The sequence below is a fragment of the Trichosurus vulpecula genome, chromosome 1 (assembly GCF_011100635.1).
Source record: "Trichosurus vulpecula isolate mTriVul1 chromosome 1, mTriVul1.pri, whole genome shotgun sequence".
Lineage (NCBI taxonomy): Eukaryota > Metazoa > Chordata > Mammalia > Diprotodontia > Phalangeridae > Trichosurus > Trichosurus vulpecula.
Genome location: NC_050573.1, coordinates 57,642,604 through 57,663,269, shown reverse-complemented (window position 1 = coordinate 57,663,269; position 20,666 = coordinate 57,642,604). Strand labels below are relative to the sequence as shown.

Sequence of the window (20,666 nt, the reverse complement as noted above, 5' to 3'; positions counted from 1 at the left end):
GGTCAATGGACCCTTCATCTAGTTAAACTTCCTTCCTTCTTTTAGCAATGGGGAGATGGAGTCCCAAAGGGCAGAAGGGACTTGGCCAAGGTTGAAGTAAAGCAGCAGGGTGGGGCCTCCAGCCCGGCCCCTTTGCCCCCTGGTCCTTTGTTATCTGCCCTGCTGCGTCCTGGCCGGGCAGTGCCAGGGGCTGTGTGAGGAGGCCCAGCTGTGGCCAGGAAGGGGGAGGGGGGCTGCCTGGAGGAAGCTGTTCTCAGCTGGCTTCCTCTAAGTGTCACCCACGCCTCTAGTCAGAGCCTTTCCCCAGCTCCCCCCCTTCCCCTCCCATCGGGGGCTTCCCTCCACGTTGCCTGGCAACGTCTGGGGCTGCTGACTCCCGCCCAGCTTGCTCCTCTCCAGCTGTTTCTCCCAGAAGGGAGGGGGCAGGGCCATGGCTCTTGGTCAGAATCCTAGACCCACAACCTGGCCTCTCCCATCTGCGGAATGGGCCGAGCTGGGCTATCACTCACTTCTAACCACAGCCCAAAGGGTTCCCCCTCCCTGAAGTGGGTGCCCTGGTCTTGGCCCCTGGAATTAAGCCCACACCGTTTGTAGGCAGGAGAAGCTGGGTAGTGTTATAAACAGAAAACCCTGGATTGGGAAGTAAGAGGACCTCGGACAAGGCACCCCATCTCTTCTCCCCCAAGTCTCACTTTCTCCATCAGTAAAGTGATTGGGTTGAACTAAGAGTTCTATCATAAGGCACCTTCCACTATACAGTCAATCTCTGCAGCCCCTGCTAGAAGGAGCCCCAGGCCATCTAGATCAACCCATATCTAAAGGATCCCGTCCAAGGCATAACAAACAAGTTGCCTGTACCAACTATGTGCCAACCACTGGGCTAAGCCTGAGCAAGTTTACTCCCAGGGCAGAAATCCGCCCCCCCACTCAACAGATACTCTTAACGTGTCTCTTGGGGACCCAGGGTAACCCCAAAGTGCTGATGGAGGAAGAAAGAAGGAAGAATTCAAGAAAGTCATGGCAGGCCAAGAGAAAGGGCCCAGTTGATAGTGGCCAGTAGGTTGTCTGCTTTGGCTGGAACAGTGCCCCTCTTCAGATCGCCTTGTATTTTATTCGACCATGTACATGTCCTATCTCCTCAAGTAAGCTCCCTGAGGGCAAGGACCCTTTGGTTTTGGGTTGGTTTTTTATCCAGGGCTTAAGAAATGTTTGTTGAATTAAATTTAATAAGACTTGAAATGATCTCAAATGGAATGATATATGCAAGGTGCATATCTGAAAGTATCACATAAATGTTAGCTATTACTTGAGTGGGCCAAAGAAAGATCAGACAAAATGTTCTAGGAACATATGAGGAAAAAGAACACTTGGGGGTGGCGGGGGGGGGGGGGCAGGTGGAGGGCAGGGGGAAACCCGGGGAAGGCTATTCAGAGCAGGTGTCACCTGGAAGGAGGAAGAGGAATCCCAAAGACAGGGATGAGGAGAGAGGACACTCCAGGCAGAGGGGAACCATATTTTAAGGAAATTATTTTTATTATCAGCTCAATAATAGATCTCAATGAACAGCAGCCATCAAGCAAACAGAATGAAGAATGCAATCCCAACTAAAGTAAATAAATTCCAAACTATAAATTGTTCCCCCTCCCCCAAATAACAAGCATTTATTTTATCTCCCTTCTACTTTCCCATCCCAACGGAAAGGAAAAAAAACAAAAAAGCCACAACCCTTGCAACAGTCAAGCAAAACAAATTCTCACATTGGCCACGTACAAATGTACATCTCACTCTGTACCTTGAATCCATCACCTCTCTGTCTCAGGAGGTGAACACCATGTTTCATGTTCAGTCCTCTGGAATGGTGGTTGGTCATTGCATTAATGAGACATCTTGAGGCTTTCAGAGTTTTATTGGTTGTTTGGTTTGTTTTTTTTTTTTTTTAACAATGGTGTTACAACTACAGAATTGTTCTCTAGGTTCTGCTCACTTTTACTCTGTATCAGTTCAGACAAAACTTCTTGAGTTTCTCTGAAACCATCCCTTTCATCATTTCCTGTGGCACATTGTATTCTATCACATTTGTCAAACTAGAGACATTTTGACTTGAAGCAAATAATCCTGCCTCAGATACTAGTTGTGTGACCCTTGGTAAGTCATTTAATTGGTCTATGCCTCAGTTTCCTCATCTGCAAAAATGGGATGTGGATTGGATGTTCTCTAAAGTCCCTTTTAGTTCCAGATTTATGAACCAGTGATCTCACCTCCATCTCTCAGAATCCCTAGTTTTCTTTTAAAAATTTATTGACATTACTGAAAGCTAGGTCAGCTTCTGACCAACACTATCCAGCAGGAAAGGCTTGGAACAACATATTATGTGTCTGTTATCCAGTGACTGACCAAGCTAAGGATAGAGAAGGGGGTTACTTAACAAGGGGATGGATTTTGGGGGGAGACAATAGCTACCCAGGGCTAAGGGGTACTTCTTTTTAAATACTTTATGCTGTTCAGTTGTTTGAGTCACGTCCAACGCTCTGTGACCCCATTTGGGGTTTTCTTGGCAAAGATACTGGAGTGGTTTGCCATTTCCTTCCTCTTTTGACAGATGAGGAAACTGAGGCAAACTGGTTGAAGTGACTTGTTCAGGGTCACTTGGCTAGGAAGTGTCTGAGGCCACATTCAAACTCAGGAAGATGAGTCTTCCTAACTCCAGGCCCAGTGCTCTATCCACTGCACCACCTGGCTGCCCTTAAATCCCTTAATTTTCTTTTTATTTTCATAATTTTATTTGTAGTGCTTAGCACGTGCCTAATGAATGCTTGCTGTTTGATGGGTTGCTGAGCTGTATCAGTGAAGGAAATTCTTTAATACCAAATAAGAAGAAGGTGTCAACCAAACTAAACCAAAACAAACCAACAAAAAACCCAACCAAATGGTAACAGTAACTATTTGGTCTGGATCCCTTATAGTCTCCTTTTGTTCTTGTTTCAAAGTTTTGTTGCTGTCATTTTATATCATTGTTGACAAAGCACGTGCCACATTTACCAATTTGCATCATTTTATTTGACTTTTCATGTCTTCCTTCAGACTGTGGCTAGAAGAGACCTCAGAAATCCTGTGGTTCAGCTCCTTCATGTTACAGAGGGGGAACCTGATGCCCAGAGAGGTTGGGGGAATTGCCCAAGGTCACACAGTGAGCAGTAAGGCCAGGGTGCCAAGGCTGTGATGCCAAGGTTGGGGTGGTAAGGTCAGGGTGCCAGAGTTGGGGTACCAAAGCTGGAGTGCCAAGGTTGGGGTGTCAAAGGTGGAGTGCCAAGGCTGGGGCACCAAGGCAGGGCTGTGTGAAAGCATCTAAAGGAGTGGAATGGAAAGGGGGACAGGCTGAAGAGAAGGATCTAGATTTGTTCTTTCTGTCCTGGAGAGGGAAACTAGCACTTATTGGTAGGAGTTGAAAAAAAGGACAAATTTAGTGTTGATGGCAGGAAAAACTTCCTAACAATTAGAGCCATCAAGAGATGGGATGGGCTGTGTTGGAACCTACCCCTATTCTGCCTGTGCAGGTTTTCAAGGAGGCTGGATGACCACTGTCCTGGCTCGATGTAATGGAACAGTGGAGAGAGGGGAATAGGGGTCGAAGTGAATAGAGCATTGGACCTAGAATCAGGAAGAATGGAGTTCAACTACAGCCATACACAATTACTAGCTTTGTGACCCTGGGCAAGTCATTTAACCTCTGGCTGCCTCAAGTTTCCTCAACTGTAAAATGGGGATAATTATGAGCATCTATTTCCCAGCGTTGTTGTCAGGATCAAATAAGATAATATTTGGCAAGTGCTTTGTAAACCTCAAAGCACTATATAAATACTAGTTATTATTTGTGGGGATTTTTGTTTAAGTTCTTTTGGATTCTTAAATTCTGTGATTCTAGTGTATTCAGATAAAGTGCTGGACTTGAAGCTAGATTCAAATCCCACTTTAGACTTTTGCTAACTATGTAACCCCAGGCAAGTCAGTTTCCTCCTCTGTAAAATGGGGGTGATACAGGGTATCTCAAAAGTCTTAGTGGTTTTAATAGCTTAAAAGCACACTAAGACTTTGGGGACACCCTATAATAACTCCTCACCGGGTGTTTATAAGGATCAAATAGGATAAGGTGAGTCTTAAAACAATCAATCAACCAGCATTTACGTGCACACAGTGGTTTAAAGTAAACCTTAAGACGCTATATAAATGTCAACTTTTATTAATTGTTTCAGGGTTTGGTTTTGTTTCATTTTACAGCTCACTGGTGTTCCATTTCTCTGTTGAAACACTGCTCCCATGCCTCGCCCTAGTGTCCTAAGTTTAGAGCTGGAAGGGACATTATCTGACCCCAAACCTTTTTGTGGAAGAGAAAACTGAAGTCCAGAGGATGATTTGCCCAAAGTGACACAGGTGATAAGTAGCAGAGGAAGGGTTGTGGTTGTGGTTGTTTTTATACCCAGGTCCTCGAACTCCAAACCCACAGCTCCATCTACCACACCACACTGCCTTCCACCAATTCATGGCAGTGGCTAACAGTGGGCCACTGAAGGGCTTCTGACAAGCCCAACCAGACAGGAAAGGCTTGGAACGACAGATTGTGTGTCTGTCATCCCAAGGACTAGCCAAGCTAAGGTGGCGGGGGTGGGTGGGGGGGGTGGGGTCATCAGCAACCAGGTTGCCTAACAGGGGATGGATTTGGGCGGGGGGCGGGGAGCGATAAGGGTAGGGATTGGGTCCTTAAGGCTTTTTAACTATTGTCTAAATTTTATATTTACTTGTCTGTCTACACATTGCTTCCCCCCAAATAGAATTATTCATCTTCATTCTTGAAGAATGCCAGTGACATCAGTGAGAGTGACGTCTTGAGTTGCCAAGTCAGCTGGATTTAAATGAGGCAAAGCTGCACAAAGTTGTTAACCTCACTCTCTCCCTCAGAGTCAACAGAGTCCGGTGGTAGGACAAATGTCAGTATGACTGGCGATGGTCTGGGATACAGTGGATGACCTTGGCCTTTCTCATAAGGTCTTTCCCAGGTCTCAATTTGTCTACAGCAACACCCATTCAGTGATTAAGGGCTGAGAGCTCCTTGAAGGTAGGAACAAAGGTTGCAGCTAGGTGGCACAGTATATAGAGTGCCAGGCCTGGAGTTCAAATGTGACCTCAGATACTTCTTAGCTGTGTGACCCTGGGCAAGTCACTTAACCCTGTTTGCCTCAGTTTCCTCATCTGTAAAATGAGTTGGAGAAGGAATTGGCAAACCACTCCAGTATCTTTGCCAAGAAGACCCCAAATATGGTCGCAAAGCATTGGACACAACAGAAAATGATTAAACAACAATCCTTAGCACCCTTGCATGGCGTATTCTCTCTTTGTCTGCTCTCCCACAATCTCAGAGCTGGAGGAGTCGATCTCAGAGGGCTTCTCTCCAGGCAGCCCTTATGTGACCAATTATTCCCTCTACAATGTATCCGACAAATTCCCCTTTAACCCAACAATTTCACTACTAGGCCCATATCCTCAAAAGATCAAAGAAAGTGGAAAAAGACCCACATGTACAAAAATATAGCTGCTTTTTTGTGATGGGAGAGAACTAGAAACTAAGGGGGAGTAGCTGAACAAATTTTAGCATATAAATATAATGGGATATCATTATGTAGTAAGAGATAATGAAGGGGACAATTTCAGAGAAACCTTGGAAGATTTGTATGAACTGATACAGAGTGAAGTAAAAAGGATGGGAACAGTATCGTCAACATTGTGGAGACAAACAACTTGGAAAGGCTTAAGAACTCTGAGGAAAATGATAACTAGCCACACTTTTGGAGAACCAGTGATGAAGCATGATGCCCACCTCCTGAGAGAGAGGTGATGGGCTTACAGTGCAAAATGAGAACTTTTTGGACATCTCTTTTAGAATTTTGCCTGGAGCCAAAGTCAAACTCACTGACCTAAGTTCCTTTGTTATCTCTTTCTGGTCTCCAAGATCTTTCTAATATCACCAACAGAGTGGCTTGGCTACCATATCTAACATTTCTTTAGGCATCTTGGAATGGAGTTAATCTGGGCCTCTAGGTAAAGGAAAGGGAGAGAGAGGCTTCTAATCAATTGCTTCCATTTAGATTTGTGGTGAGGTTGCTGTCATCACAGAGTACTGCTGTGTGATAACTTGGCCACTTGCACCTCTCATTCTAGACCAGATGGCACTTGTTTGTGAGCCGTTTCTATTTCTTCTCCATTTTCCCTTCCCCCACTCCAAGTATGACCATGTCACTCCCTTGCTCAAGATTCTTCTGTGATTCCCCATTGCCCTCAGGATGAAAGGTAATCTCCTTTGCTTTTTTATACTTTTTTTGTATCCCAGGTATTTAGCAAAGTGCCTGGCACATTTCGTTATTGTTTAGTGGTGTCTCTCCTTAGACCCTGTGGGTGGACCATGCTATCTACGGCGTTTTCTTGGAAAAGATACTGGAGTGGTTTGCCAATTCCTTCTCCAGTTCATTTTACAGATGAGGAAACTGAGGCAAACAGGGTTAAGTGACTTGCCCAGGGTCACATAGCTAGTAAGTATCTGAGGCTGGATTTGAGCTTAGTTCTTGAACTTTTGAATTCTATCCACTGAGCCCCCTAGCTGTCTCCTCAGTAGACAGTGCCTGGCACATAGCAGGCATTTTAATAATAAATGCTTATTGGCTTGACTTGACAATCTGGTCCCAGTTTATCTTCCCTCGATGATTACACATTATCCTCCCTCACATCTGTAGAGCTCACCTACTTGTTGTCCCACTACACAACATCCAGTGGCAGGTAGGTGGCGCTATAGTGCATAGAGTGCCCAGCCTGGAGTCAGATAGACTGACTCATCTTCCTGAGTTCAAATCTAACCTCATATACTTCCTTGCTGTGTGACCCCGGGTAAGTCACTTCACTCTGCCTCACTTTCCTTATCTGTAAAATGAACTGGAAAAGAAAAAAAAAAAGGCAAACCACTCTAGTATCTTTGCCAAGAAAACCCCAAATGAGGTCGCAAAGACAACAACAACTCAAGGAGCTTACCATCAGGGAAACATCTTACACACCTAAATATGTACAAATTAAGTTAAGGGTATGCTGGGAGATGTGACACACTTTAAAATGTCATCTGCATTATCGACATAGTCTCCACCACTTTCTTAAGTCTGAACAATCAACGTAACAAGAAATCAAACCCTGATTTGTGGTTTGCCGACTTTCAAGATATAAATGTTCGTGCTGAAAATTTAACAATCAGCACCCCCTTGAATTAGGTACAAGTTAGGAGGGGGCAACAACAATGCTTGGAAGCCCTGAAACCCCCTTCAAGGCTCTGCTCAAGTACCATCTCCTTCCAGAGGTCTCTCCCAGTCCTCCATTTTTTATGATGCCCTTTCCACCATTGCTGTGTATTTATTTGCTAATCTGTGAAGACTGGATTATAGATCAGCAGCTGGAAGGGGACTGGGAGCCCATGTAGTCTAACCTCTCATTTTACAGATGACAAAACTAAGGACCGGGGGTGTTGTTTTTTGTCCTTGGTTTTTGAAGAGGACCAATGATGTCATGGGCTGAGGGTTTGACTTGCATGAGAATTGGGTTTGAGACAAAAGCTTAGAAAAGTCATTTGCCTCGCTCTCTCTCTTCCAGAGTCCTGTGGCAAGACAAAAGTCAGGACAACTGGCGATGGCCTGGGATCCATTGGATCACCTTGGTGTCTTCGATGTCTGACCAAGCTCTAAGTGCTCCAGCCCCTGCTTCAACAGTTAACGCCCAGTATATAACGTCTATCTATGTGCGCATGCAAAATGATACCATGTTTAAATAAGGGGTTTATTTAATTACATACACATCTTGCATGGCATTCAATTATATGAGGTTTTTTTCCCTTGAGAACGAAGGACAAACAGCAACCTGGGAGTAGTAGTAGCTGCCCTCCTGGAGACCCAACTGGCAAGTTCCAGTTGGGCAGTGCTGCTATCTCCTCCCTCCTCCTCCTTCTCTTCCCTTTCCTCTTTCTCCTCCTCCTTCATCCTTCTCTTCCTTCTCTGTCAAAGCAGGAATTGTATCCTTACATGTGGTTTTGATCACTTATACTTTGCAAGATATCTTGGGATTTGGGGGGCTAGATCTTTTTTTCTTCTGTATTTATTCTATCTTATATAGCTCTGCTAAAACAGGCTTTGATAAATCCATTGGGCCCTAATTGGCTCAAAGTGAATGTAAGTAGCAATTGTTTCTCTTTTGGGCAGAAACCCTGAAGATCTTCCCCTCCCAGAATGATTTTTTTTCTTTTTTGGACTTTTTTTTTTTCTTTTTTGGACTAGGTAATAGAGGCCATTCTCTGCCTCATTTCTTACCTAGCCTTAATCACTGAATGGGTGTTGTAGGTAAACTGAGACCTGGGAAAGATCTTAGCTTAAAAAGGCCAAGGTCTCCCACTGCATCCAGGGTCATCTCCAGTTGCCTTGATCTATATCTTACCACTGGACCCAGATGGCTCTGGAGGAGAAAATGAGGCGGGTGACTTTGCACAGCCCTCCCTCACTTAAATCCAATTAACTTGTATGTCATGGCACCACCTCCCTGATATCTTGGTCCTCTTTGAGAATGAAGGACAAATAAAAACAAAGCCCATTGGGATTCAAATGGAGTTACTTGACTATGCCTTTAAACCCAAATCACTCTGACTCTCACTGATTGGCCAATAACAGGCGCCAGTCCAAGCCTCACTCGCTCATCGTTTGGGTTTTGATGTCTCAGAGTGAGTGTAAATAGTAATTGTTTCTGTTCTGGCCAGAAACTCTGAGGGTCTTCCTTGGCCTGACTGATTCTTTTGGGAGGTCAAACTAAGCCAATCTTTTGCCACAGTTCTTACATAGCCTTTAATCATCGAATGGGTGTTGCCTCAGACAAATTGAGAACTGGGAAAGACCTTAGCTTAAAAAGGCCAGGGTCTTCCACTGCATCCAGGGCCATCTCTGTGATGTTGCACAGCCCTGCCTCGCCTATATCCAATTCACTGGCAAGTCAGGACATCACCCTCCTGATGTCATTGGTCCTCTGAGAATGATGGACAGCAACAAATCATATGAGATTAAATGAGATGACGTGTGAAATGCTTTGCAAACCTTGTAGTTCTACATAAATGCTAGTCATTGTTATAGTTTATAATTACTAATAATCTGTCTTTATAGCCATCCATGAAGTATAGGAGTCTAAAAAGATAAACATTCATGAATTGTCAGTTCTGAAGAAAATATCACAGGATCAGGGGGTACCGAAGTGGCAAGTGCCCAAGTGTGCATAGTGGAATTTGAACCCAGATCCTCTAACTCTAGGTAGAGCCAGTGCTCTTTCCACATGTTTCTCCTTACTAGAATGTAAATTCTTTGAAGTCAGGCACCATCTCACTTTTGCATTTGTGTCCAGGCCATCTAGCACAAGACCTGGCACGTTGCTGGCTTTCTAACTGAGCACAGCTCAGAACACTGGGCTCTGTGCACAATAGGCCCTCTGAGACCCACCCAGTGCCTTCATTTTTTCCTTTCTTTCCTAAGGCCCAGCCACAGAAAAGGCAGCATTGGCGACACCTTGTGGCCCTCCCTGGTATATACGCCCATGTTCTCTGTGTCTCTGGTCTTGGGGGACTGGCTACTAGGGAGGGAGGATCCCAGAGTCCTGGATTTAGAGCTGGGGGTAGTGGCGGCACCTTGTGGTCCTCCCGGGCATATGCCCACGTTCTCTGTGCCTCTGGTTTGAGGGGAGGATCATAGAAGCTTGGATTTAGAGATGGGGGTAGTGGCGACACCTTGTGGCCCTCCCTGGTATATATGTCCACGTTTTCTGTGCCTCCGGTCTAGGAGGAGGATCACAGAATGCTGGATTATTTAGAATGGGTGGTAGTGGTGACACCTTGTGGCTCTCCCTGGAATGTGACTGTCTAACCACAGGGTCATGGATTTAGAAATGAAAGGGGACCTTGGAGGTCTTCCAGTCCAATTTCTTAATTTTACAAATGAGAAAACAAAGGCCCAGTGAGATTAAGTGACTTCCTCAAAGTTGCACAAGAAATAAGAGACAGACTCAGGCATTAAACCCAGGTCCTCTGACTCCAAATGCTGCACTATTTATGCTAAAGCAAGGTACCTCTTAATAGCTCCTGAAACATTAAGGTGAACTAACCATCATCACCTTACCCACATTAAAGATTTTTTTTTAATCTCCACTTGTGGTTTCATCAGTATGGAGAACACCTCGTATGGAAATTCCATCCATTGAACTCATCTATGACTTACACTTTTAAAGAGAGTAGCTCTAGTAACACAGCTATTAAGTAGGAGAGACTTTAAAGCTGGTTCTCTAATCTCTCCTAGGCTTTGCTGACTCTCAAAGTTGATGGAAGATGGAAATAGTCAATGTAGGAGGGCTTACAGAAAGTCAGGCACATTCCTACGCTCTTGGTGGGGCTGTGGGTTTGTCTAAATTTTCTGAAAGGTGAAAGTCAGTAAACTTCATACCCTTTGTCCTCGAGATCCCATTAGGTTCATGGGAGAGAGAGAGAGTGGGGGGGGGAGGGAGTGAGAGAGAGAGAGAGACAGAGAGACAGAGAGATAGAGAGAGATTTATTAAGCACTTATGTGCTAGACCCTACACTAAGTGTTGGGTATAGAAATACAAGCAAAAGATAGTTCCTGTCCTCAGGAGCTTACATTCTAATGGGAGACAACATTAAAGAGCTGAAAACAGGGGAAGAGGGGAAAGGTGGAAAAGTCTGAAGCATCAGGTGTAGAGCTGGGGAAAAGTGAGAATGACAGATCCAGGTTCTACCTTAAATAGTGGTTCTGTTTCACCAATACATGGGTCTTTCTAGGGTGAGAAGGTTGATGGGGTGGAGGTAGAAAAGGATTAGAGCTGGAAGAGATTTTAGAAGTTACTGTGTCAGGTGTCAGGGTAGCCAGGTGTGGAAGCGGATAGAGCACTGGGCCTGGAGTCAGAAGGACCTGAGTTCAAATTTGGCCTCAGACACTTACTAGCCGTGTGACCCTGGGCAAGTCACTTAACCCTGACTGCCTCAAAAAAAAATTATTTTGTCCACAGCCCTCCTCCTCAGAGAGATGAAATGACTTACTTAAGATTGCACAGCTAGTAAGTACCAGAAGTAGGATTCGCACCCCAGGAATTCCTGATTCGTAACTTGATTTATCATCTAAGGAGGTCGATGCTGAAAAGAAAGGTCCCATATATACCAATATATTCCTAGCAACATTTTCTATGGTAGCAAAAAGCTGGAGACAAATGGGAGCATTGTTGTTTCTGTCCTTATGCATCCAGTGCTTAACACGGCATCTGGAACATAGTAGTTACTTAATAAACAAATGTTTGTTAAATTAAATTGAAAGTAGGCACCACTGTGGGAATGACTGAATGAACCGTCTCTAGAGGTAATGGGACATTACTGCCCTGTAAAGAGCCATGAGTGAAGAATTCAAAGGTACCTGGGAAGACTTGAGCTCAGCCAGCCCCCCAGCAGGTTGTTGTGATAGTCCAGATGCGAGGGGATGAAGGTCTGAACCAGAGGGTTGGCCGTGTCAGAGGAGGGAAGGGGGTGTATTCAAGAGATGTAACAAAAGGTGAAATTGACAGGCTTTGGCAACAGCTGGAATGTGGTGGGTGAGAGACACTGAGGAGTCCAGAATGACTCCTAGATTGGGAGCCCGAGGGACTGGGAGGTTGGTATTACCCTCAACAGTAATAAGGAAGTTAGGAAAAGGGGAGGGTTTGGTGGGAAAAGATAATAAGTTTATCACCACTACCCCCACTGGGAGCAAGCTTCTAAGATTTTCTTTTAATTATTATATGTAAATTATATCTATATCTAATTATTTGTTACATATAAATATATCTACATGTACATGTATCTCTCTCTTGCATTTACCTATACATTTATATTCTTTTTCCACCTCTTTCCCCCAGTGTAAGGTCCTTAAGGACAGTCAAGATCACATTTTGTATCCCCAGTGCTTAGCACAGGGTCTGGCACCCAGTAGGTGCTTAATAAATGCTTGTCGATTGGTGGATCGAAGGTTGTTGGCAGAGAACAGACTTTTAGGGTTCTAGATTTTGAATATGGGATGATCCCCAGAGAGGGCGAAGTCTAACAGGGGAAGATCAGAGTCAGCCCGAAGAGGACTGTTAAATTTTCAGTATGAGAGTTTTCACTTCAGAAATCGGGACAGACATTACAAATAAGGGCTTGATTTATCATTCTGTTGATAGTCTAGACTTCAGAAAGTGATGCAGAAAATGTTAATAATCCAGATTAAATGGAAATGGGTGTCATGCATACATTTTTCCCCATAGAACTGGTTGTGAAACACTTATGAGCACACCTCTGTAAGATGTTGGTGAATGGCTGAGGTAGAGTGGAGAAGGATGTCGGAAGTAAGGAGTTTGCTGAACTGAGAGATTGGGTTATTCGGGAGATTATCCCTGGTGATATTGAAGTCCCAGAGAGAAAGATAAGGAACTAAAGTCACTGAGAAATTTAAGAGAATGACCAAGCAGTCACAGGATGGCAATTAATCAACAAGCATTTATTAAGTGCTTACTGTCTACCAGGCGCTGGGGGTACAAAGAAAAAGAAAAAAAAAAAGATGATCCCTGCCCTCGAGGAGTTGATAACATATAGAAATTAGAACATGCGGGATGAATACAGAGTAGATGGAAGACAGCCTTAGAAAGAATGGTGCCAGCAACTGGGAGCGCCAGGGAAGAACTCTTAGTGGAGGCATCATTGGACCTGACTCTGAGAGGGAGCCTGAGGTTGGGAGGGAGAACATTCTAGACTTAGGGAGCAGCCAATTCAAAGGCATGGAGTTTAGGGATTGGAATATCATGGAGGGAGAGAAGCAATATTGTGGAGAGGAACAGAATGTAAATTAGAAAGGTAGGAAGAGAGAAGGTTGTGAAGAGACAACTGGAATAGTTGATCTTGGAGGTTCTAGAGTGTATTGAGTATGGGGGGAGAAGATGGGGTGGGAGTGACATAGTCACTGTGGCAGCTGAGTGAAGATGGATTAGATGGGGAGCGGCTTGAGGCCGGGCAACATTAGGAGGCCGTTGTAATAACCCGGGTGAAAGCTGGGCTAGGGCAGTTGCCCAGGGTATGGAGAGAAGGGGGTGTTGGGAGAGATGTTGTAGAGAAGAGCAGAGGATAAAAGCAGAATTTTGAACTTGGGTGACTTTGAAGTAACAAGGATGGGGAGAGGGCTGGATTGTTTGAACCTTGAAAGAGACAAAGTATAGTGATGGGGAAAGGTCTGGAAGGGAAGGAAGCAGGACTTTGCTCACTCTACCTTCTCAATGAAGCCAGCCTTCCCGGATCCACCCCACCCTAGCTGGGAAGGGCACCATGATATAGATGAGAAGGTCATTGAACTTGGATAGAAGGGCCTGGGGAGGATTAACTCTAATCCGAATAAGGACTGGTTGAATGAATGAATAAACAACATTTATTGAGGGCTTGCTCTGTGCAAAGCACACTGGTGATACTAATATAAAAAGAGAGAGAGGACCTCCCCTCAAGAGGCTTACATTCTAATAGGGGATGTCAGCACATATTGGGGAGTGGGGGTTGGGAAAGGGTGTTTAAGTTGGGGGGAGTCACTGGGGTGGTGAGCTGATGTCTAAGGCAGTCTAATGACACACTCCTGTTCCAGAGGTAATGGTACTTCGGAGTTAATTAAGGTCTCCTGAGCAAGAGGTGGACGAGAGGGGGCAGGCAGATAATAAGAAGGCCTGAGTGGATGGCTGGGTAGGAAGAGAAGGTAAAGCATGGTCCATTGTCTGGGGTCAGCTAGTGGATCTGGAGGCAGTGTGGAGGAGTGGATAGTGTTAGACTTGGACACAAGAACACTTGGGTTCAAAGCCTGCCTAAAATGCGTACTAACTACGCAACCCTGGGGAAGTTAGTCACTTAATGTCAATGTACTGTACCTCAGGGCAGGTAGGTGACACGGTGGATAGAGTACCAGGCCTGGAGTCAGGAAGACCTGAGTTTAAATCCAGCCTCAGACACTTATTAGCTCTGTAACCCTGGGCGAGTCACTTTACCCTGTTTGCCTCAGTTTCCACCCCTGTATCTTTGGCAAGAAAACCCCAAATGGAGTCATGGAGAGTCAGCTACGACTGAACAACACTGTACCCCAGTTTATCATCTGTAAAATAAGGGGGTGAGGCTCAGTGGCCTTCACCGTCCATTCTAGTTCTAACCCTATAATCCTATGAAATAGGGGGCCAGTTTGCACTGTCACCAGCCTAATAAATATCCACTGAATTGAACTGAATGGAGCCAGATCTCCAGCACAGAGCCAGTCCCTAGGCTCGGCATTGCAAGAAGACCTGGACCCTCTTCTTGGCTTTGCAAGGGGATTGCTGTGTGACTTCCCTTCTCTGGGCCTTAGTTTCTGTTCAGATAAGGTTATTGGTCTGGATCGCCTCTAAGGTTCCTTCTAGCTCTGAGTTTCTCATGGAAGGGGGAGGGGCAGGACTTTACTGTCCCCATTTTACGGAGAAGGCTACTGAGGACCATCTAGTGCTAGTACACAGGTGTCCTGGCTCCCAGCCCAGATATCTTTCTTCGGAATTTGCACCCTCTAGTGGCCCCTCTTCTACCACGAAGCAGTGTCCCCCTCTAATAGCACCCTGGGGCCTGGCGGTCTTATGTCTGGGGGCGGCGATCGCCACCCCGCCCCCGCAGCCTCTGAATTTCCCGGGCTCCATTACCGCCACGAGCCAGAGGGGGCGCTCGGGGAGACATTCAAATAAATGCTAATTAGGCAATAGTGCGAGAGGGATCCTGGGGAGAGGGCGCGCGGCGGGTTCGGCGGAAGAAACCCGGCCCCGCCCCCAGGAGCGGAGGGCGCCTGATTTTTTGCTCAGGCGCGCCTCAGGGCAGCCCCGCCGCGTCCGGAGTCCTCTAGGGGCCCTTCGCAGAGGGCGGGGACGGGGGGGGCGGGCCTCGCGCGGCAAGATGGCAGCCGCGGCTGAGGAGGCTGAGGCGGCGGCGCGGCCTGCGGGGCCCCGGAGCTCCAAGAGGGACCTGTAAGAGGGGCCTGTGGCTCCGGCAGCTCCGGGCCCCGGCCCGGGCTGCGAGGACGGCGGTGGCGGTTGCGGTGGAGCCCCGGGACAATGCTGCGCTCCACCGGCTTTTTCCGGGCCATCGACTGTCCCTACTGGGCCGGGGCCGGCGCGGGGGCGTCCTGCTGCCGGAGGCCCTACTGCCACTTCCGGCACCGCGGCTCTGAGCGCGGCCCTGCCCGGGGCGAGGCGTCCTCAGCAGCCGCTAACGGCCCCGGCCCCGGCCCCGGCGGCGGGGGTGCGGTCCGGAGTGCGGGAGGTAAGGCCCGGTCCGGTCCGACCCCTTCCCTCTTCTCTCTCCCGGTGTCCCTCTCCTCCCCCCATCTCTGTTACAGGTTCTCACCTCTCCATATTCCATCCCTGTGTCAGGTCCCCTCCCCCTTTGCCCTCCTTCAGTGCCTGTGACAGCCCCCGCCCCTTCCTTATCAGGTGCCCTCCCTCCATCCCTGTGACAGCTCCTCTCATCCCCGTATCAGGTCCTCTCCATGTGATAGCCCCCCTATCCCTGAACCAGGTCCCCTCCTTCCATCCCTGTGACAACCCCCCCCCATCCCCGTACAAGACTCCTCCCTCTGTCCCTGTGACAGCCCCCCCCCCCCATCCCTGTGACAGTCTCCCTTCCCTTCCCCCCAATCAGGCCTCTTCTCTCTATCCCCTCCCCCATTCCTGTGACAGCCCCCCCTTCCCTTCCCCCAATCAGGCCTCTTCTCTTCCCCCCTCCCCCCCATTCCTGTGACAGCTTCCCCCCCCCCCATCCCTGTATCAGGTCCTCTCCCCTTCTTCCCTGTGTCAGGCCCTTCCCCTTCTTCCCTCTCTTCGGTGATCCATATTTCAGGCCTCTTCCATCAATATACAAGATTTCTTTTTTCATTTTCCTGTTATCTCTTCTCCATCTGTTTGCAGGGATTCTTTTCCACTCCTCTGCTTCTCTCTAGTCAGGTGTCTTTTTCTTCACTGCCATCACTAGGAGAAGGCCCAGTGTCCTTAATGTATTTATTGGCAGTTACTTATTGTTGTACCCGACCCATTGCTAGGGGTATATGGGGCTTAGGAAAGGAGACCACATGGTCCTTGCTTTCAGGGAGCTTAGAGTTTGAAGAAGGGCAATTAACATCTGTTAATTAATTTAGCATTTTATTGTGTTCCACTAATGTAAGAAAGACTGCAGAGAAGGGGAGAGCCAGTGTACCTAAAGTAACCAGGGGAAGTTTAATAGAGGGTGTAGGATTTGAAATAGGTCTTGGGGTGGATTTGTTTTGCTGGGGGGAAGGGCTGAGGGGGTTGGAATATCTTGAGGAGGTTATGCGGGACCTCCCAGAATGGGAAAGATCATGACCTAAGTCCCAGATATGGTAGGATGGTAAAATCATAGATTCAGAGCCAGAAGAGACCTTAGAAGTCACTTATACCTAAGAACTTATTTATAGATGGGGAAAACAGACTTGGAGAGGCTAAATAACTTGGTCAGGGTCACACAGCTAAGTAAATAGCAGAGATAAGATTTGAACTTGGGTCCTTCCACTCTAAATCCAGCATGCCTTCCATTGTACCACAAAGGACAAACATTTCTTTTAAGGGACTGTTTCATCATCTCATGAGTGACAAATTCACCCTTGTCTCACCCCTCAGTAACAGCTGCATCCAATCATTCTAGGTCCTCATTTACAAGAGACCAGGTCCAGCCCTTTCACCTTTTCCCATTTTAGCCTCTTATTTATCTTTCCTCTTCATGAGCCCTCACATCTACAGAAAAGAAATATCTTCTGACCTATATTGAAAAGTGCATTCAGCTTCACTTTTATTTTTAAAGAATACATATTTCCCTTTCCTCCCCACCACACATTTCCATGACAGTTCTTAGTTCTCTGGTGAGATAACTCTTACTGCTTTGGTACCAGTTTCTTTTTTAACGCTTGGTCTTCCTCCTCACCATGACAAAGGACTGCCTTGCTTTGTTTCTAGTCCTCCAAAGGAATGAGTTGTTACCTCTCCACCAGAGGGCCTCCTGTCTTGTATGAGTCAAGGCCAACTACTCCCCGCCCAATTACCCTCTTTTCATCAGCTCCCTATTTTCCTATGCTTCTGGGAGTAAATAGTCATCATTCATGATTATGATTTCTTTTACAGCTCTGGAGTGAGTTGGAGATGGAAATGGAAAATGATCCCTCTTTTTATACATGCCTATTCTGTAACTTGTACAGTAGCACTTAAGAGCCAGCTCATTTACCTAAATCTGTTTTGGGAAACGTGGGGTCTTATACAGAGAGAGAATAGAACTTAATCTTTTTAGGTCCAGAGGACAGAACTAGGAGCAATGGATGGAAGTTAATAGGGAGGCAGATTTCAGCTCATCATAAGGAAACAGAACAGTTAGAGCCTTCTAGCAATGAAATGGGTTACCAGGGGTAGTAAATTTCTCCTTCCTGGAAGTCTTTGAGCTGAAGCTGGATGATCACTTATTAAGGATTATGTAGAAAGGATTCATATTTTAGGTAGGGGTTGGGCTAGATACTGTCAAGTCCCTTTCAGTGCTACAAATAAATCCTACAAGCATGTAATTTTAAACTATGCAGAATCTCCTGATAGCGAATACTGTGTTTAGGTGCCACTGTATGGTTTGCTATATGACTGTTTAACCCCCTGGCATGTAGTCAGTTAATCCTGCTGTTGACAAAGATAATTCAGTATCAGAGCAACTGGAAATAGATGTATTTGTACCAGTGAGTTCAATTTGAGCTCAATTTGATAGCAGTCACTTAGGAGGTAACATTCTGAGAAGTGGATTGTAGCTGTTCGTTAATGGCAGTGGTCAGGATAACTGTTGAAAGTGATATTCTTGTGGTTTTTTGCATCTTTTTTCCCCTAGGTGCATGCCATTGCACAGATAGGAGAAAACATGCTGTTTGATCAAACAGAACATGTGCTTAGTAGTCGCATTAGTAACATTTCAGGAATTAGTGTGAAGATTTGGTTGGCCATGCATATGCAACTAAGACTAGCACTGATTGAGATGAAGTAGTACTTTGTTCTTTTAGGTTATAGTTATTTCCCCTTTCTAGGCTCCCTAAGGGCAGACAACAAGTCTTAAATATATGTCCCATCACTGCCTGTTTGCCCCACCCCCCATACTAGGTACTTAATATATGTTCATTTAAATCAGCTGTCATTTTTGAAATTATCTCTGGTGTAGACCTCGTGCTGTGGACATGATTGATCCTGATTTCTGAAAGGCTTTGCCAGTAGAGCGCAACATCTGGCAGCTTTTTACTGAGCTGGAGGCTTAGAATATGGCCCAGTAATGGATGGTGTGTCTGTTGTCTATGTGTAGGGAAGGTCATCACCAAAATGGGACCCAGCCACCTGGGGTGGAGGGGAGGAGAGTTCGTGGTGGACCAAGTGCCTTTGATAGCCTATGCCACATGTCTAGGATGAATGCACGTTCAACTGTGAGGAGTGGTGTGTGACATGCCCAGTGTCGTAAGGATTCACACGCTTTCCTCACCACAGCCCTGTGAAGGCAGGACTACAAATTGTGTTCTCTTCATTTTTTAGAAGGAAAATAAGACTCAGGTAAATTGACCTGTTCAGGGTCACACATCAGATAAGTGTTTAATAAATGTTTGTACAAACCATCTCAAGACCTCACAAGAATCCAGGGGTACTAAATATCATTGCATGGGTTTGTGACATAAAATCTGACAGTAAATGTGGGTTATTTATTAAGAGTTCCAGGCACTGTGTTCAGCTTTGGGATTACTAAGACAAATGTGAAGCAGCCCCTGCTCTTGAGGAGCTTACAATCTAGCCACAGGATACATGTACATATATAGTTATATATACAAAATTTATACAAGGTAATTTTTTGGAGAAAAGTACTGAGTAGAGTCAGGAAGGCTTTCATGTAAAAAGGTAGTGCTTGAGTGAGCTAAGCCTTGAAAGAAGCTAGGGCTTCTCTGGTGAGGAGGGAGTACCTTCAAGGCATGAGGGACGCCTTGGGTAAAGGCATGGAGGTGGAAGACAGAAGATTGTGTATGGAGAAAGGCAAGAAGGCCAGGGTGTGTAAAGGGGAGTAACTTAGAATGTCTCTGGGAAAGGTTTTCAGTGCCAAATAGAGCAGTTTGTATTTGATCGAAGAATCAGTAGAGAGCCTTTGGAGTTTGTGGAGGGAAATGACACAATCATATCTGTGCTTTCAGGAAAATCACTTTGGAAGCTGTGTAGAGGGTGGCTTGGAGTGAGGAAAGGCTTGAGACAGCCTAGTATTATAAAGTCTGAAGCTGTATGTTCATGTTTCTTTGGAAATTAGATGCCTAATTTCAAGGCAGATGTTAGTGACCAAGGATTCTATGACATTTGGCCTGTATTTAAAATTATAAATTCTGAAAAATAGATGTATGTGTGCTGTTGGAAGCAGGCTGTTTATGAATAAACTACTTTTGTTGTAGATTAGAAGGATCTTAGAAGACAGATGTTTTTATTTAAATTTAAAAATTGAGCCTATGAAGAAGGGAATGAATGTCTTAGTCACAGCTATAAATATTTTTGTACTTCATGTAAGGCCCTTTACTCAGTGCTGTGAGGGGTCTGAATAAGTTCCAAATACAACTTGGGTTTGCTCTCAAGAACTTTATTCTCTAGTTGAGGAGATAGCGGGGAAGATTTTAGTTTAACAAGAGGAAGGACTTGGTAACAGCACTGTGCAGCAGTGGATTGAGATGCCTCCATGCAACTAGATGTGTTCAAGGTGTGAGACTCTGTAACTATTTGAGGGCTAATTGTTGAGGGTTGGGCTTCAGGTAAGGATTTGGCTAGACTCCCCTCTGGGTGTCAGGTACTTCCATTTAAAACAGTGGGGATTGGACTAGATGATTTTTAAGGTCTAGGGGTGACATTCTATAGAATTCATTGTCTTCTTTTTGGCATCACTACACTGCAATCCTTTTGTCCAGGAAAGTGAAGGAGGGTGAGTATCCAGTTGGTGGAAAATAGCTCTTTTCTCTTAAGAGACTTTTCTCAATTGCTTTGAGACCAGGGGCATGGGAAACAGAACCTTCAAGGTACTACATTTAGCAGAAAATAGCTGGCTGCCCCTCAGTGATGTGAATAGTTTAAGAACACATTGCTTTACTGAATTTCTGGCATATAGTTAAGGGGTTTTCACTGAGAATAGTATCATTTCTTCTTCAAATTGTATTATGATATTTTCAGAGACCAATAAAAACAGTTTTCTGAGATTTAATGCTTTCTAATTGAAGATGAATTGTGAGTCTTCTCAAAATGAGCAGACTAGTATCATTAAAGGGTAAAAACAAAGCCCAAAGGAAACATGCCAGAGTCTAGAACTTAGGACATTTGAGGATTTTGGAAATGGGTCACTGATCATACCTTGAGTAATGGTTTAAATTGGGAATCTTTATCTGATTTCTGGTGCTTCCTGTATTCTCTTCGCTCTCTTTCCTAATATGCTGGGGTGGGGGTGGGGTCCTGGAAGTCAGGAA

General features: G+C 45.6%; 1 protein-coding gene across 5 annotated transcripts in view; it reads left to right on the top strand.

Moving 5' to 3' along the window:
* Nucleotides 1-15,035: 15,035 nt before the first annotated feature.
* The window catches only part of REXO1 (RNA exonuclease 1 homolog), a 97,564-nt gene continuing 91,933 nt past the window's right edge, over nucleotides 15,036-20,666 (top strand). For all 5 annotated transcript variants that reach the window (XR_005010265.1, XR_005010266.1, XR_005010264.1 and 2 more), the window contains exon 1: nucleotides 15,036-15,427. Coding sequence is in view for 2 of the 5 variants with exons in the window: in XM_036757862.1 (XP_036613757.1) it covers nucleotides 15,220-15,427 (208 nt within the window). In the remaining 3 variants the exon portion in view is untranslated. The remainder of the gene's footprint in view (nucleotides 15,428-20,666) is intronic.